Source organism: Oncorhynchus mykiss, chromosome 5 (genome assembly GCF_057628025.1).
Source record: "Oncorhynchus mykiss isolate SJ-2025 chromosome 5, ASM5762802v1, whole genome shotgun sequence".
Lineage (NCBI taxonomy): Eukaryota > Metazoa > Chordata > Actinopteri > Salmoniformes > Salmonidae > Oncorhynchus > Oncorhynchus mykiss.
Genome location: NC_143026.1, coordinates 33,920,582 through 33,938,329, shown reverse-complemented (window position 1 = coordinate 33,938,329; position 17,748 = coordinate 33,920,582). Strand labels below are relative to the sequence as shown.

The following is a 17,748-nucleotide window of genomic DNA, read 5'->3' as shown; positions in this document are numbered from 1 at the left end:
GAGGTAGCGGTCCTGCTGCTGGGTTGTTGCCCTCCTACGGCCTCCTCCACGTCTCCTGATGTACTGGCCTGTGTCCTGGTAGTTCCTCCATGCTCTGGACACTACGCTGACAGACACAGCAAACCTTCTTGCCACAGCTCGCATTGATGTGCCATCCTGGATGAGCTGCACTACCTGAGCCACTTGTGTGGGTTGTAGACTCCGTCTCATGCTACCACTAGAGTGAAAGCACCGCCAGCATTCAAAAGTGACCAAAACATCAGCCAGGAAGCATAGGAACTGAGAAGTTGTCTGTGGTCACCACCTGCAGAACCACTCCTTTATTGGGGGTGTCTTGCTAATTGACTATAATTTCCACCTGTTGTCTATTCCATTTGCACAACAGCATGTGAAATTTATTGTCAATCAGTGTTGCTTCCTAAGTGGACAGTTTGATTCCACAGAAGTGTGATTGACTTGGGGTTACATTGTGTTGTTTAAGTGTTCCCTTTTTTTTTTGAGAAGTGTATTTCAAGGCCTACCTTCAAACTCAGTGCCTCTTTGCTTGACATCATGGGGAAATCAAAAGAAATCAGCCAAGACCTCAGAAAATAAAATGTAGACCTCCACAAGTCTGATTCATCCTTGTGAGCAATTTCCAAATGCCTGAAGGTACCACCTTCATCTGTACAAACAATAGTATGCAAGTATAAACACCATGGGACCATGCAGCCGTCATACCGCTCAGGATGGAGACGCGTTCTGTTTCCTAGAGATGAACGTACTTTGGTGCAAAAAGTGCAAATCAATCCCAGAACAACAGCAAAGGACCTTGTGAAGATGCTGGAGGAAACAGGTACAAAAGTATCTATATCCACAGCAAAATTAGTCCTATATCAACATAACCTGAAAGGCCACTCATTAAGGAAGAAGCCACTGCTCCAAAATCGCCATAAAAAGCCAGACTACGGTTTGCAACTGCACATGGGGAGAAAGATCGTACTTTTTGGAGAAATGTCCTCTGGTCTGATGAAGAAAAAAAAGAACTGTGTGGACATAATGACCATCGTTATGTTTGGAGGAAAAATGGAGAGGCTTGCAAGCCGAAGAACACTATCCCAACCGTGAAGCATGGGGTGGCAGCATCATGTTGTGGGGGTGCTTTGCTGCAGTAGGGACTGGTGCACTTCACAAATTAGATGGCATCACGAGGATGGAAAATTGTGTGGATATATTGAAGCAACATCTCAAGACATCAGTTAAAGTTTGGTCGCAAATTAGTCTTCCAAATGGAAAAATGACCCCAAGCATACTTCCAAAGTTGTGGCAAAATGGCTTAAGGAAAACAAAGTCAAGGTATTGGAGTGGCCATCACAAAGCCCTGACCTCAATCCTACAGAAAATGTGTGGGCAGAACTGAAGGAGCGTGTGTGAGCAAGGAGGCCTAGGCCTGGTTACACCAGCTCTGTCAGGTGGAATGGGCCAAAATGCACCCAACTTATTGTGGGAAGCTTGTGGAAGACTACCCAAAACGTTTGACCCAAGTTAAACAATTTAAAAGCAATGCTACCAAATTCTAATTGAGTGTGTGTGAACCCACTGGGAATGTGATGAAATAAATAAAAGCTAAAATAAATCACTCTCTACTATTATTCTGAAATGTCACATTCTTAAAATAAAGTGGTTATCCTTACTGACCTAAGACAGGGAATGTTTTCTAGGATTACATGTCAGGAATTGTGAAAAACTGAGTTTAAATGTATTTGGCTAAGGTGTATGTTAACTTCCGACTTCAACTGTATCTAGCTGATCTAAGGTGTAATCATTAGTACATCAGTTGCTAATGAGAGTTTCTATTGGACAAATTCAGTTGTTTATCCCGTTCCATTTGCTTACTTTTAAGAAACGTTTTCAACAGAATCGGCAGAATGAATACACAAACTGTACTGTATACAGTGTGGAGAACAAGTCTTTGATACACTGATGATTTTGCAGGTTTTCCTACTTACAAAGCATGTAGAGGTCTGTAATTTATATCATAGGTACACTTCACCTGTGAGAGACGGAATCTAAAACAAAATTCCAGAAAATCACATTGTATGATTTTTAAGTAATTCATTTGCATTTTATTGCATGACATAAGTATTTGATACATTAGAAAAGCAGAACTAAATTCTTGGTACAGAAACCTTTGTTTGCAATTACAGAGATTATACGTTTCCTGTAGTGCTTGACCAGGTTTGCACACACTGCAGCAGGGATTTTGGCCCACTCCTCCATACAGACCTTCTCCAGACCCTTCAGGTTTCGGTGCTGTCGCTGGGCAATACGGACTTTCAGCTCCCTCCAAAGATTTTCTATTGGGTTCAGGTCTGGAGACTGGCTAGACCACTCCAGTACCTTGAGATGCTTCTTACGGAGTCACTCCTTAGTTGCCCTGGCTGTGTGTTTCGGGTCGTTTTCATGCTGGAAGACCCAGCCACGACCCATCTTCAATGTTCTTACTGAGGGAAGGAGGTTGTTGGCTAAGATCTCGCAATACATGGCCCCATCCATCCTCCCCTCAATACGGTGCAGTCGTCCTGTCCCCTTTGCAGAAAAGCATCCCCAAAAAATTATGTTTCCACCTCCATGCTTCATGGTTGGGATGGTGTTCTTGGGGTTGTACTCATCCTTCTTCTTCCTCCAAACACGGCAAGTGGAGTTTAGACCAAAAAGCTCTATTTTTGTCTCATCAGACCACATGACCTTCTCCCATTCCTCCTCTGGATCATCCAGATGGTCATTGGCAAACTTCAGACGGGCCTGGACATGCGCTGGCTTGAGCAGGGGGACCTTGCGTGCGCTGCAGGATTTTAATCCATGACGGCGTAATGTGTTACTAATGGTTTTCTTTGAGACTGTGGTCCCAGCTCTCTTCAGGTCATTGACCAGGTCCTGCCGTGAAGTTCTGGGCTGATCCCTCGCCTTCCTCATGATCATTGATGCACCACAAGGTGAGATCTTGCATGAAGCCCCAGACCGAGGGCGATTGACCTTCATCTTGAAATTCTTCCATTTTCTAATAATTGCGCCAACAGTTGTTGCCTTCTCACCAAGCTGCTTGCCTATTGTCCTGTAGCCCATCCCAGCCTTGTGCTGGTCTACAATTTTATCCCTGATGTCCTTACACAGCTCTCTGGTCTTGGCCATTGTGGAGAGGTTGGAGTCTGTTTGATTGAGTGTGTGGACAGGTGTCTTTTAAACAGGTAACGAGTTCAAACAGGTTCAGTTAATACAGGTAATAAGTGGAGAACAGGAGGGATTCTTAAAGAAAAACTAACAGGTCTGCAGACAGGTTTGTAACTCTATTCTTATTGGTCTATTAACTACCTAATGTCACCAGGCAAGCCAAAACTCCATCCCATCAATACAGGCTGAAATTTCAGGTGGTCTTTTCAAACAGCTCTTACACTGAAAGGGCATTATCACCATTTCACATTATTTTTCCAAACACAGAAAAATCTAATTTGTGGCTGCATGGGGCCTTTATGTTCCACCAACAATAAGGTACTTGCTCCAAACAACTGTTCCCTCATACTTAAATAACATCCAATTCTGATTAAACCTATTAGAACGTAAAGGTCATCATTCTTCATTTTCCTTCAAACTGAGTCTCTTAAGAGCCTAATCTCAGTCCTCGAGACTTGAGTTTTCGATTTCAGCACACGTTTGTTTCTTCTGGTTTAACAACATGAGGAGAATAGGCTTATAAATTAGATTTCCACAGACTTCTTAAAGCCTACTTGGAGTGTTTTCCTGTTTCATCAGTAACTGAAAGTACCCAAACCAATTTGGCCAAGAATGTACCTCAACTAACCTCTGTTCTGATATCCGGATATTGATTAACCGTGCCCATCCCTAACCGCAATGTAATTATTTGGTTTTCAGTTAGTTCTCAGCAAATCCACACCCACAGAACCAATGAATTACAATAAAATGATGATTGCTAACCCTGTCCAGGATTCAACGAGAACAGTAAGCCTGAAGATGTCAACATAAACAACTAAACATTTTACTCCACATTTTGTTAGGGCTATATTTATTTCAGTTTTGTTTCTCCAGTTTGGTTAGAAAGGTAGCCTACAAGCTACTATTTCTGTATTTCATGTCAGCCCACATAACATGCATTTCAGTCCAAATACTAAAGAAAACAAAACTTCTATAATGATGACAATCTTGTTTGGCCCTGACCTAAAGCAGATCAGAAAGTGACATGGTCAATCTATCCCGCATCCATTCTTTACAGAAGCGACCTTCAGTTAGCACAATGCACATTTCTGTCCCCTCAGCATAGAACCCTTCTCTTATTCACTGATCTCGATTCCCAGCCGTAATCCTCATTAAAATGCAATTACACATTTTTATCCATTTGTGAAATGAGCAGCATTGTATAAAAAGGCTTTGTTAAAAAACACAGGCAGTATGCTGGCAGTGTAACATTTTCTTTCTCTGTTGATCTTGTATTCTGTTTCTCTCTCTTTTCTATTCAGTTTTTCTTTCTCTACCCTCCTCTGTCTTCAGCAGACCAAAGAAAGCAGAATGAAATCGACGAACTGTAGACTTGAGATTGAACAAAACACAAAGCTGTTTTCTCTCAGGGCTTGTGTGGTTCACATAACCTTTTCAACAGCAAAAGAGCACAAGTGGACAATCAAACCAAACACGTTTGGATTCAATTATACTAGCGGCCATACTGAATGCTTCCACAAGCAGAACAGCGAGCTTTAGTGTTTGAAATGGATTTCATTTGAAAGCTTTCAGTCAATCCCTCTCATTAGTTTGGGCCCTGAACAGTACACATAGTGAGATTACTCACAGTACCAGAGGATGCAAGAGCCACAATGTTTGTTTCTCATTCAACTCTGCATAAATCACTCAGTACGAGTCCAAATCCAAAGCAGAACACCCATCAAGTTGGAGAGTCTGTCTAAAGTTGTTCCTTCTGTTTGGAAGCTAAGACAAAAAGCTAGGTCTACTTGAGGTAAAATGCATTGTCTAACACAGCTTAAGCTGAGAGTTTCTGAATGCTGACATCTTCTGTTTGCGTTTTTTTTAACCAGGCAAGTCAGTTAAGAACAAATTCTTATTTTCACTGACGGCCTAGAAACAATGGGTTAACTGCTTGTTTAGGGGCAGAACGACAGATGTACCTTGTCAGCTTGGGGATTTGAACTTGCAACCTTTCGGTTACTAGTCCAATGCTCTAACCACTAGGCTACCTTGCCGCGTTAATGGAGTAATTGATGTCAAAGTGGTACCATTTACTTCTAGTGCAGCAACAGGTCAGACTGTTAGAGCGCATAAGTACCCTTGATTTCGTGATTTCCTGATTCTGATTTCTTAAGCCAGAATCACAATGGATTATCTGAAATGTATCTAAATGCGGTAGAGACTCATGTTATTCCACATGGTACTTTGCTTACCGCGCCAATAGGTCCACAGACGACGCAATCGCAATTACACTGCCCTAACCCATCTGGACAAGAGGAATACCTATGTAAGAATGCTGTTCATCAACTACAGCTCAGTATTTAACACCATAGTACCCTCCAAACTCGTCATTAAGCTCGAGACCCTGGGTCTCGACCCCGCCCTGTGCAACTGGGTCCTGAACTTCCTGACGGGCCGCCCCCAGGTGGTGAGGGTAGGTAACAACACCTCCACCCCGCTGATCCTCAACACTTGGGCCCCACAAGGGTGCATTCTCAGCCTTCTCCTGTACTCCCTGTTCACCCATGACTGTGTGGCCATGCACGCCTCCAACTCAATCATCAAGTTTGCAGACGACACTACAGTGTTAGGCTTGATTACCAACAACGACGAGACGGCCTACAGGGAGGAGGTGAGGGCCCTCGGAGTGTGGTGTCAGGAAAATAACCTAGGATATGATCGTGGACTTCAGGAAACAACAGAGAGAGCAGCCCCCTATCCACATCTACGGGACAGTAGTGGAGAGGGTGGAAAGTTTTAAGTTCCTCGGCGTACACATCACGGACAAAACTGAAATGGTCCACCCACACAGACAGCGTGGTGAAGAAGGCGCAGCAGCTCCTCTTCAACCTCAGGAGGCTGAAGAAATTCAGCTTGTCACCAAAAACACTCAAACTTTTACAGATGCACAATCGAGAGCATCCTGTCAGGCAGTATCACCGCCTGGTACGGCAACTGCTCCGCCCACAACCGTAAGGCTCTCCAGAGGGTAGTGAGGTCTGCACAACGCATCACCAGGGGCAAACTACCTGCCCTCCAGGACACCTACACCACCCGATGTCACAGGAAGGCCAAAAAGATCATCAAGGACAACAACCACCGGAGCCACTGCCTGTTCACCCCGCTATCATCCAGAAGGTGAGGTCAGTACAGGTGCATCAAAGCTGGGACCGAGAGACAGAAAAACAGCTTCTATCTCAAGGCCATCAGACTGTTAAACAGCCATCACTAACATTGAGTGGCTGCTGCCAACATACTGACTCAACTCCAGCCACTTTAATAATGGAAACATTTATGTAATAAATGTATCACTAGCCACTTCAAAAAATGCCACTTTATATAATAATACCCTACATTACTCATCTCATATATTGTACTCTATACCATCTACTGCATCTTGCCTATGCCGTTCAGCCATCACTCATTCATACAGTGCCTTGCGAAAGTATTCGGCCCCCTTAAACTTTGCGACCTTTTGCCACATTTCAGGCTTCAAACATAAAGATATAAAACTGTATTTTTTTGTGAAGAATCAACAACAAGTGGGACACAATCATGAAGTGGAACGACATTTATTGGATATTTAAAACTTTTTTAACAAATCAAAAACTGAAAAAATGGGCGTGCAAAATGATTCAGCCCCCTTAAGTTAATACTTTGTAGCGCCACCTTTTGCTGCGATTACAGCTGTAAGTCGCTTGGGGTATGTCTCTATCAGTTTTGCACATCGAGAGACTGAATTTTTTCCCCATTCCTCCTTGCAAAACAGCTCGAGCTCAGTGAGGTTGGATGGAGAGCATTTGTGAACAGCAGTTTTCAGTTCTTTCCACAGATTCTCGATTGGATTCAGGTCTGGACTTTGACTTGGCCATTCTAACACCTGGATATGTTTATTTTTGAACCATTCCATTGTAGATTTTGCTTTATGTTTTGGATCATTGTCTTGTTGGAAGACAAATTTCCGTCCCAGTCTCAGGTCTTTTGCAGACTCCATCAGGTTTTCTTCCAGAATGGTCCTGTATTTGGCTCCATCCATCTTCCCATCATTTTTAACCATCTTCCCTGTCCCTGCTGAAGAAAAGCAGGCCCAAACCATGATGCTGCCACCACCATGTTTGACAGTGGGGATGGTGTGTTCAGCTGTGTTGCTTTTACGCCAAACATAACGTTTTGCATTGTTGCCAAAAAGTTCAATTTTGGTTTCATCTGACCAGAGCACCTTCTTCCATATGTTTGGTGTGTCTCCCAGGTGTCTTGTGTCAAACTTTAAACGACAATTTTTATGGATATCTTTAAGAAATGGCTTTCTTCTTGCCACTCTTCCATAAAGGCCAGATTTGTGCAATATACGACTGATTGTTGTCCTATGGACAGAGTCTCCCACCTCAGCTGTAGATCTCTGCAGTTCATCCAGAGTGATCATGGGCCTCTTGGCTGCATCTCTGATCAGTATTCTCCTTGTATGAGCTGAAAGTTTAGAGGGACGGCCAGGTCTTGGTAGATTTGCAGTGGTCTGATACTCCTTCCATTTCAATATTATCGCTTGCACAGTGCTCCTTGGGATGTTTAAAGCTTGGGAAATCTTTTTGTATCCAAATCCGGCTTTAAACTTCTTCACAACAGTATCTCGGACCTGCCTGGTGTGTTCCTTGTTCTTCATGATGCTCTCTGCGCTTTTAACGGACCTCTGAGACTATCACAGTGCAGGTGCATTTATATGGAGACTTGATTACACACAGGTGGATTGTATTTATCATCATTAGTCATTTAGGTCAACATTGGATCATTCAGAGATCCTCACTGAACTTCTGGAGAGAGTTTGCTGCACTGAAAGTAAAGGGGCTGAATAATTTTGCACGCCCAATTTTTCAGTTTTTGATTTGTTAAAAAAAGTTTGAAATATCCAATAAATGTCGTTCCACTTCATGATTGTGTCCCACTTGTTGTTGATTCTTCACAAAAAAATACAGTTTTATATCTTTATGTTTGAAGCCTGAAATGTGGAAAAAGGTCGCAAAGTTCAAGGGGGCCAAATACTTTCGCAAGGCACTGTATATTTTTATGTACATATTCTTATTCATTCCTTTACACTTGTGTGTATAAGGTAGTTGTGAAATTGTTAGGTCAGATTACTTGTTAGATATTACTGCATGGTCGGAACTAGAAGCACAAGCATTTCGCTACACTCGCATTAACATCTGCTAAGCATGTGTATGTGACAAATAACATTTGATTTGAACTCAAGTTTCCAGAACCTCTCCCTAACACACTGTAGACAGACAGAGCCTCTTCCCATACCTCCCAGTGCTACTTTCCCCTGCGCCTGCTGCAGCGCATGCCGTCCCCTAGGGCAGTGATTCGTGTAGAATGATGCAGGCTGTGCAAGAGTGATCCCGGGCCTCTCATATGGGAGACAGGGCGCGGGGGCGTGCTCATCCCTGAGCAGGTCCACACGGTGGGCTGTCACAGCCCATAATCATCACACACTTCTCCGATCAATACTACCCAGCCCCCTGACACTGTTGCCTGCCTGCCTGACAACAAACTTTCCACACCAGAGAGAGAGGGGGGAGTGAGAGAGGAGTGGAGTGATGGAGGGAGAGAGAGAGGTGAAGAGAGAAAGGAGAGAGAGGAGAGAGATGACATGGAGGTAGCAGATGGAGGTACAGTATAAGAAAAATAGAGAGCAGAGGTAAGAAAACATTGAAAATACTAGGTCCCTCGTATTATGCTTTTAAAAGTTTTTTTTTTCATTTATCATATTGTGGCTTCTATGTAAAAAAGTACATGTACCAGCAATTACCACTACATTTCAGGACCACTGTGCAGTAATACAGCATGAATTTTGTTGACATTATCCTGGCCACTGTATTACCGGAGATTAAATCTGATGAAATTCAAACAGGTAATTTCAGCATAATGCTGACCGGGGCTTTTACATGATGTACACACTGTAGAATTCAAGAGCGTAGCAATTTTTTTCCTCACGGTATGACACTTTCAATTTCCAAAATGAAATGAAAAGCAATGTCTATATATGAAAGATTTGATAAATGACATCCGTAGCATGGTGGAATATGATTGACCAATTTATTATCATAAACTCCGGAGAGTGAAATCTCAAACAGCTGTGCAGGAGAGAGCATAGAGTCTGACTAAGTGGATGAGATTGTATTTATTTGAGGCCTATGACATGAACGTCTGCATTTCTACATGTTCTATCTTACCACATTAGTTTAGCAGTCACTTCACATTAGAATGATTTTCTAATCTCCAGAGAGTATGATGAAATTAAATTGTTATGGTGAAATTGTAGACTATACACTTGCATCAACAATCCTTGAGTCCCGTTAAGGTTTCTAACTTGGATAATATGTGGGGTTTCCAAAGGACGTTGACATTTTGCTGAGCTGAGGAAACAGAACGAAAGTGAGCAGATTTCACTGAAAGCAAAATATCTCTTAAAATAAAAATAAAAAGTGCACCCTGACTACCGTACAATTAGAGGCAACGAATCACATTAACTTTTCTTGGCCTGTACTTGAGGTAGTTTTATTTGGAATATTGGCAGGAAATATTCCATAGCATTGCCCTCTCATTTTTGCATGAAATATGAATTATATTGTAAAACGGATATAAAATCCTTGACCAGGTAATACCAAACCTCGCTTCTGTTACATGTTCCATAGACCAGGGACTACTGTGTTCCCCACAGCAGTCGTCTGGTCGAAGCAGCCTACACTGCCCTCTGAAAACAACCATGGCTATTGCAACGATGGCAGGCAGCTCACATTCCAGAGGCCCGTGCCAGCCCCCCTTGCAAAATCAATACTCCGAAGCCCCTCTTGACAATCACACAAGCGCTTCCCCGCGGTCCATCCTGCCAAACCCCTGTCAGACAGACACTATTTATGTGCTAGAATGTATTCAGCTGTATAGTTCCCCCCCCTCTGTCTTGAGCCTGGTTGATAGGCCAAATGGCTCAGTTAAAGCATGGATCATAGTTCAAGTTTTACACCTCCTGTCTGTTAAATGCTTACTTGACAAACAGCCCTGCTACAGTTAGTTTATTGAAATCATAAAGCCATATAATACCACAGTGGGTTTATAAATCTAGCTCCTAAGTAAATAGGCCTACAGTATTTCACAGGCATTCGGCACATCTGGGCTCGCCATTTACCAACAGTGCAGTATATACAGTGCCTTGCGAAAGTATTCGGCCCCCTTGAACTTTGCGACCTTTGGCCACATTTCAGGCTTCAAACATAAAGATATAAAACTGTATTTTTTTGTGAAGAATCAACAACAAGTGGGACACAATCATGAAGTGGAACGACATTTATTGGATATTTCAAACTTTTTTAACAAATCAAAAACTGAACAATTGGGCGTGCAAAATTATTCAGCCCCCTTAAGTTAATACTTTGTAGCGCCACCTTTTGCTGCGATTACAGCTGTAAGTCGCTTGGGGTATGTCTCTATCAGTTTTGCACATCGAGAGACTGACATTTTTCCCATTCCTCCTTGCAGAACAGCTCGAGCTCAGTGAGGTTGGATGGAGAGCATTTGTGAACAGCAGTTTTCAGTTCTTTCCACAGATTCTCGATTGGATTCAGGTCTGGACTTTGACTTGGCCATTCTAACACCTGGATATGTTTATTTTTGAACCATTCCATTGTAGATTTTGCTTTATGTTTTGGATCATTGTCTTGTTGGAAGACAAATCTCCGTCCCAGTCTCAGGTCTTTTGCAGACTCCATCAGGTTTTCTTCCAGAATGGTCCTGTATTTGGCTCCATCCATCTTCCCATCAATTTTAACCATCTTCCCTGTCCCTGCTGAAGAAAATCAGGCCCAAACCATGATGCTGCCACCACCATGTTTGACAGTGGGGATGGTGTGTTCAGGGTGATGAGCTGTGTTGCTTTTACGCCAAACATAACGTTTTGCATTGTTGCCAAAAAGTTCAATTATGGTTTCATCTGACCAGAGCACCTTCTTCCACATGTTTGGTGTGTCTCCCAGGTGGCTTGTGGCAAACTATAAACAACACTTTTTATGGATATCTTTAAGAAATGGCTTTCTTCTTGCCACTCTTCCATAAAGGCCAGATTTGTGCAATATACGACTGATTGTTGTCCTATGGACAGAGTCTCCCACCTCAGCTGTAGATCTCTGCAGTTCATCCAGAGTGATCATGGGCCTCTTGGCTGCATCTCTGATCAGTCTTCTCCTTGTATGAGCTGAAAGTTTAGAGGGACGGCCAGGTCTTGGTAGATTTGCAGTGGTCTGATACTCCTTCCATTTCAATATTATCGCTTGCACAGTGCTCCTTGGGATGTTTAAAACTTGGGAAATCTTTTTGTATCCAAATCCGGCTTTAAACTTCTTCACAACAGTATCTCGGACCTGCCTGGTGTGTTCCTTGTTCTTCATGATGCTCTCTGCACTTTTAACGGACCTCTGAGACTATCACAGTGCAGGTGCATTTATATGGAGACTTGATTACACACAGGTGGATTGTATTTATCATCATTAGTCATTTAGGTCAACATTGGATCATTCAGAGATCCTCACTGAACTTCTGGAGAGAGTTTGCTGCACTGAAAGTAAACGGGCTGAATAATTTAGCATGCCCAATTTTTCAGTTTTTGATTTGTTAAAAAAGTTTGAAATATCCAATAAATGTCGTTCCACTTCATGATTGTGTCCCACTTGTTGTTGATTCTTCACAAAAAAAGACAGTTTTATATCTTTATGTTTGAAGCCTGAAATGTGGCAAAAGGTCGCAAAGTTCAAAGGGGGCCGAATACTTTCGCAAGGCACTGTACATAAAGTATATTTACGTCTTAGTACCAGAAACAAGCAATCTTGTCTGTTTTGAGGCTATGCAGGTTATCCATGCATTAATGATTATTGCAGTGTTTGAAAACTGTTTTAATACATTGTGATGGGCAGATACAGATAGATGGGCAGATACAGATAGATGGGCAGATACAGCTCTATGTATCCACATACAGTCACATGCCAAATGAAAAGGCTATAATCTAGCCAAACCACCCATGAACCTATCCTTACAAACACAAACCCCATCAAACACAGTTTTGGGCATTATTATTTCCTGCTACTTCCATGTCATAGACCATAACAAACCTAACAAACCACAGGATGACCACAGAGAGCACCACAGACAGAAACCTCCTCAGACTAAGGGCTCTATTAAATCCACATAACAGCGTGATTGAAATTTAAAGGCAATGTTCCCGCTTTAGCAGAAACTGCATTCATGGTAAACGCTACATAAGTTCTCTCAATTGGAAATTACCTTAAAATGTATTTTGTGAATTGAATCAGAGCACACTGACTTACCCATGTGGATGTCTAGGTAGAAGGGGTCCATGATGGGCTGCTATTGGAAGACAAACAGGATGTAGTCAGTCAGTGGCTGTTCAACAGGTCTGTACCTCTCCCTCTCGTACCCCAGCTGAAGAGGCTTTCTCAGGCTCTCTGTTCTCCCACACCACTCCACTGCTCTATGTTTCTAGTCTGCTGCCTGTTCTAAAGAATGGGCTGTCCCCTGTTGCAGATCAATCTGTTGAGAGCTCCCCATTCTCAGCATTAGGAAATCCTGGCTTTCTTTCAACTCTAAAGCAATCGACAGAGAGCATTGCACGACCAAATTCCCCAACAGGACTTTCTCATGCCACGGTCACCGTCCAGGACAATGCCACAGCTTGGAGAGGTTTGTGTTCTGTTTGTTGATGTTGTTTTTAAACACCACGTCTGGCTTTTATAGGCCAACATTCAACCCCAGGATGTCATACTAATGGACGCCATAACCGTTCAGTTGACCATTCAAGTTCACACCCTGAGCAAAGAGAAAATATAGTACAAGATTTTGTTGTGTCCAAAAAAGAAAAAAACAAGAGATTGTGGTTTTATCACTTGTCTGGAGACTTGCCACATCTCCGACCTGCAAAAAAAATCTAGAAAAAAAAAATCTATTCAGCACAAGACCATTAATTTGCGCTCAAAATGGCCCATTGTACAGTACATACCATGTGTAATATTTCAATCTACAAATGAGGCAATTAACTAAATCACCTTGTCTTGGCAATGTAATGAGAAAGGAGGGATGGGTGGCTTGGCTGTGACTATAGTACCAGTGGGACTGCGAGCATCAGTTCACCAACACACATACTGCCGCACACACGCAGGACAGATGATCCTGTTAATTCCCAGCTGATTCAGAAAACCCATAATGTGACGACCAATGACAAATGATTCACATGATATCTGTAGCAGCACTACGTACCGAAGGAGACTATGAGAAAACAGTCGTGCATCTGCCAAAATGGATATTGCAGACTGTTAGTTGAATTAGTTATTTCAAACAACTTCACTGTAACGATGACGCTGGGAGTCAGGAAGCAGGTGCTGAGTTTAATAATAAACAGAGCGATACAAAACAAGAGAATAGTCTGGACATGAACACAGAATGAATACTGCCTGAAGAGTGATAGTAGGGAGTGCTAGATAAAAAGGGGGAGTAATCAGGGTAGTGATGAAGTCCAGGTGTGCCTCATGATGGTGCGCAGGTGTGCTTAATGAGGGTTGCCAGGTGCATGTAATGGGTTGCCAGGACTGGTGGCTAGTAAACCGGAGACGTCAAGCACCGGAGCGGGTGTAGACGTGACATTCACAAATGTTTAATCTACTAGGCATATTTTTGAAGGAGCGTTACCTGATCATGAAAACCAGATTAGATTGATTTTTTTGGGGCCAAATATGGCTTTCACAGAGTATGTTTATGTCACATTGAATGAAAAACAGTGTCCGTGCCATTTATCCTAAAATGATATTCCCTTTTCCCTTCCCCATGACAGGCTGACACAGAAATGCATGAGATGATGCCATCTTTTAAATGACATCTGGGCCAGGGACATGTAGAAGCCTATTTGATATGTGGACAGCTCAAGGTTAGCTAAGGAAGGTCAATACACTCTATCACCTGACAATGTAGTACAACATGCTTCTAATGGCTATTCAATATGGCCCTGCTATCACGTTTCAGGAGAAGACCCAGACAGTGTCGAAGTAACAAAAGTTTATTACTAGAACAGGGGGCAGGCAGCACAACAGGTCAAGGGCAGGCATAGGTCAATACTCCAAGGTGGTGGGACAAGGTACAGAACTGCAGGCAGAATGGGCAAAACAAGGAACTAGAAAAAGACAGGAGCAACGGGAAAACCGCTGGTAGGCTTGACGAACACAACAAACTGGAAGCAGAGAACACAGGTATAAATACACTGGGGATAATGGGGAAGATGGGCGACACCTGGTTGGGGGTGGAGACAAGCACAAAGACAGGTGATACAGATCAGGGTGTGACATCTGCTTTATTATAGTCCTTGAAAAAGTTCTATATTTGGTAATTTTTTACGTTGCTCAACAAATCTCTGTCAATCAATCAATCAAACAATCAATCAATCAATCAAATGTTTTTATAAATCCTTTTTTACATCAGCCAATGTCACAAAGTCCTGTACAGAAACCCAGCCTAAAACCCCAAACAGCAAGCAATGGAGATGTAGAAGCACTGTGTCTAGGAAAAACTCCCTAGAAAGGCCAGAACCTAGGAAGAAACCTAGAGAGGAACCAGGCTCTGAGGGGTGGCCAGTCCTCTTCTGACTGTGCCGGGTGGAGATTATAACAGAACAGGGCCAAGATGCTCAAACGTTCATAGATGACCAGCAGAGTCAGATAATAATAATCACAGTGGTTGTAGAGGGTGCAATAGGAGAGCACCTCAGGAGTAAATATCAATATCAATATTGACTTTTCATAGCCGATCATTCAGAGTTAGAGACAGCAGGTGCGGTAGAGAGATAGTCCAAAACTCCAGGTCTGGGACAAGGTAGCATGTCCAGTGAACAGGTCAGGGTTCAATAGCCACAGGCAGAACAGTTGAAACTGGGGCAGCAGCAGGACCAGGTGGACTGGGGACAGCACGGAGTCATCTGGCAAGGTAGTCCTGAGGCATGGTCCTAGGGCTCAGGTCCTCCGAGAGAGAGAGAATGAGAGAAAGAAAAAAAGAGAGAATTAGAGGGAGCATACTTAAATTTACACAGGACACCGGATGAGACAGGAGAAATACTCCAGATAAAACAGACTGACCCTAGACCCCCGACACAAACTATTGCAGCATAAATACTGGAGGCTGAGACAGGAGCGGTCGGGAGACACTGTGGCCCTGTCTGACGATACCCCCGGACAGGGCCAAACAGGCAGGATATAACCCCACCACTTTGCCAAAGCACAGCCACCACTAGAGGGATATCTTCAACCACCAACCGACTACCCTGACAAGGCCGAGTATAGCCCACGAAGATCTCCCCCACACCACAAACCCGAGGGGGGCGCCAACCCGGACCTGAAGATCACGTCAGTGACTCAACCCACTCAAGTGGAGCATGGAAGAGCACCAGTAAGCCAGTGACTCAGGCCCCGTAATAGGGTTAGAGGCAGATAATCCCAGTGGAGAGAGGGGAACCGGCCAGGCAGAGACAGCAAGGGTGGTTTGTCACTCAAGTGCCTTTCCATTCCCCTTCACACCCCTGGGCCAGACAACACTCAATCATAGGACCTACTGAAGAGATGAGTCTTCAATAAAGACTTAAAGGTCGAGACCAAGTCTGCGTCTCTCACATGGATAGGCAGACTATTCCATAAAAATTGAGCTCTATAGGTGAAAGCCCTGCCTTGAGCTGTTTGCTTAGCAATTCTAGGGACAGTAAGGAGGCATGCGTCTTGTGACCGTAGCGTACGTGTAGGTATGTGTAGCAGGACCAAATCGAAAAGATACAGTGCCTTGCAAAAGTATTCGGCCCCCTTGAACTTTGCAACCTTTTGCCACATTTCAGGCTTCAAACATAAAGATATAAAACTGTATTTTTTTGTGAAGAATCAACAACAAGTGGGACACAATCACGAAGTGGAATGACATTTATTGGATATTTCAAACTTTTTTAACAAATCAAAAACTGAAAAATTGGGCGTGCAAAATCAAGGTCCAGAGTAAACAGATCAGATCAAGGTCCAGAGTAAAGCCAAGGTCCTTCACAGTTTTATTTGAGATGATTGTACAACCATCAAGATTAATTGCCAGATCCAACAGAATATCTCTTTATTTCTTGAGACCTAGAGTTACCATCTCTGTTTTGTCTGAGTTTAAAAGTAGAATATTTGCCGCCATCCACTTCCTTATGTCTGAAAATCAGGCTTCCAGGGAGGGCAATTTTGGGGCTTCACCTTGTTTCATCGAAATGTACAGCTGTGTATCATCAGTGTAGCAGTGAAAGTTAACATTATGTTTCCGAATGAGATCACCAAGAGGTAAAATATATAGTGAAAACAATAGTGGACCTAAAACGGAACCATGAGGAACACCGACATTTACAGTTGATTTGTCATTAAACAAACCATCCACAGAGACAAACTGATATCTTTCTGACAGATAAGATCTAAACCACGCCAGAACTTGTCTGTGTAGACCAATTTTGATTTCCAATCTCTCCAAAAGAATGTGGTGATCGAAGGTATCAAAAACAGCACAAAGGTCTAGGAGCACGATGACAGATGCAGTGCCTTGTTCTGACGCCATTAAAGGTAATTTACCACCTTCACGAGTGCAGCCTCAGTGCTATGATGGGGTCATAGACATAGGATTAAAAAACTTGAGTGTCTCCCTTGATCCTAGGTCCTGGCAGTGTTGTGCAGACTCAGGACAACTGAGCTTTGGAGAAATACGCAGATTTAAAGAGGAGTCCGTTATTTGCTTTAAAATGATCATGAACTTTTCGTCAAAGAAGTTCATGAATGTATCACTGCTGAAGTGAAAGCCATCCTCTCGTAGGGAATGCCGCTTTTTAATTAGCTTTGCGACAGTATCAGAAATAAACTTTTAAGTTAAGTTGTAAAAATAGGATGATCGAGCAGCAGTGAGGGCTCTTCTATACTGCAAGGTACTGTCTTTCCAAGCTAATCAGAAGACTTCCAGTTTGGTACACTGTAGCCACTTGAAAAATCCAATTTTCTCTGGGTCATGCCAATGTCATGCCTTTCTAAATGTTTTCCTCTTTCAAAAAGCTCCATCATTACAGTAATGGGCCCATAAGTCTATAAAATACCACCAAAGCTTCAATGTAAAACTATTACTTTCATGCACTTACAGTAGAAACAACCTATGATATTGTACCTATGATATTGTAATTTCTCTGTAACACACTACTCTGAACCAAAATATAAATGCAACATGTAAAGTGTTAGTCCTATGTTTCATGAGCTGAAATTAAAGTTCCCAGACATTTTCCATACGCACAAAAATGTTGTGCACAAATTTGTTTACATCCCTGTTAGTGAGCATTTCTCCTTTGCCAAGATAATCCATCCCCCTGACAGGTGTGGCATATGAAGAAGCTGATTAAACAGCAAGATCATTACACAGGTGCACCTTGTG

At 42.8% G+C, this 17,748-nt stretch overlaps 1 protein-coding gene across 4 annotated transcripts in view; it reads right to left on the bottom strand.

Moving 5' to 3' along the window:
* The window catches only part of LOC100136128 (retinoic acid receptor RXR-alpha-A), a 261,205-nt gene extending 248,440 nt beyond the window's left edge, over positions 1 to 12,765 (bottom strand). For all 4 annotated transcript variants that reach the window (XM_090234575.1, XM_090234576.1, XM_090234577.1 and 1 more), the window contains exon 1: positions 12,600 to 12,765. In XM_090234575.1, coding sequence (XP_090090701.1) covers positions 12,600 to 12,630 — 31 coding nt within the window. In that variant the 5' untranslated portion in view covers positions 12,631 to 12,765. The remainder of the gene's footprint in view (positions 1 to 12,599) is intronic.
* Positions 12,766 to 17,748: the final 4,983 nt, after the last annotated feature.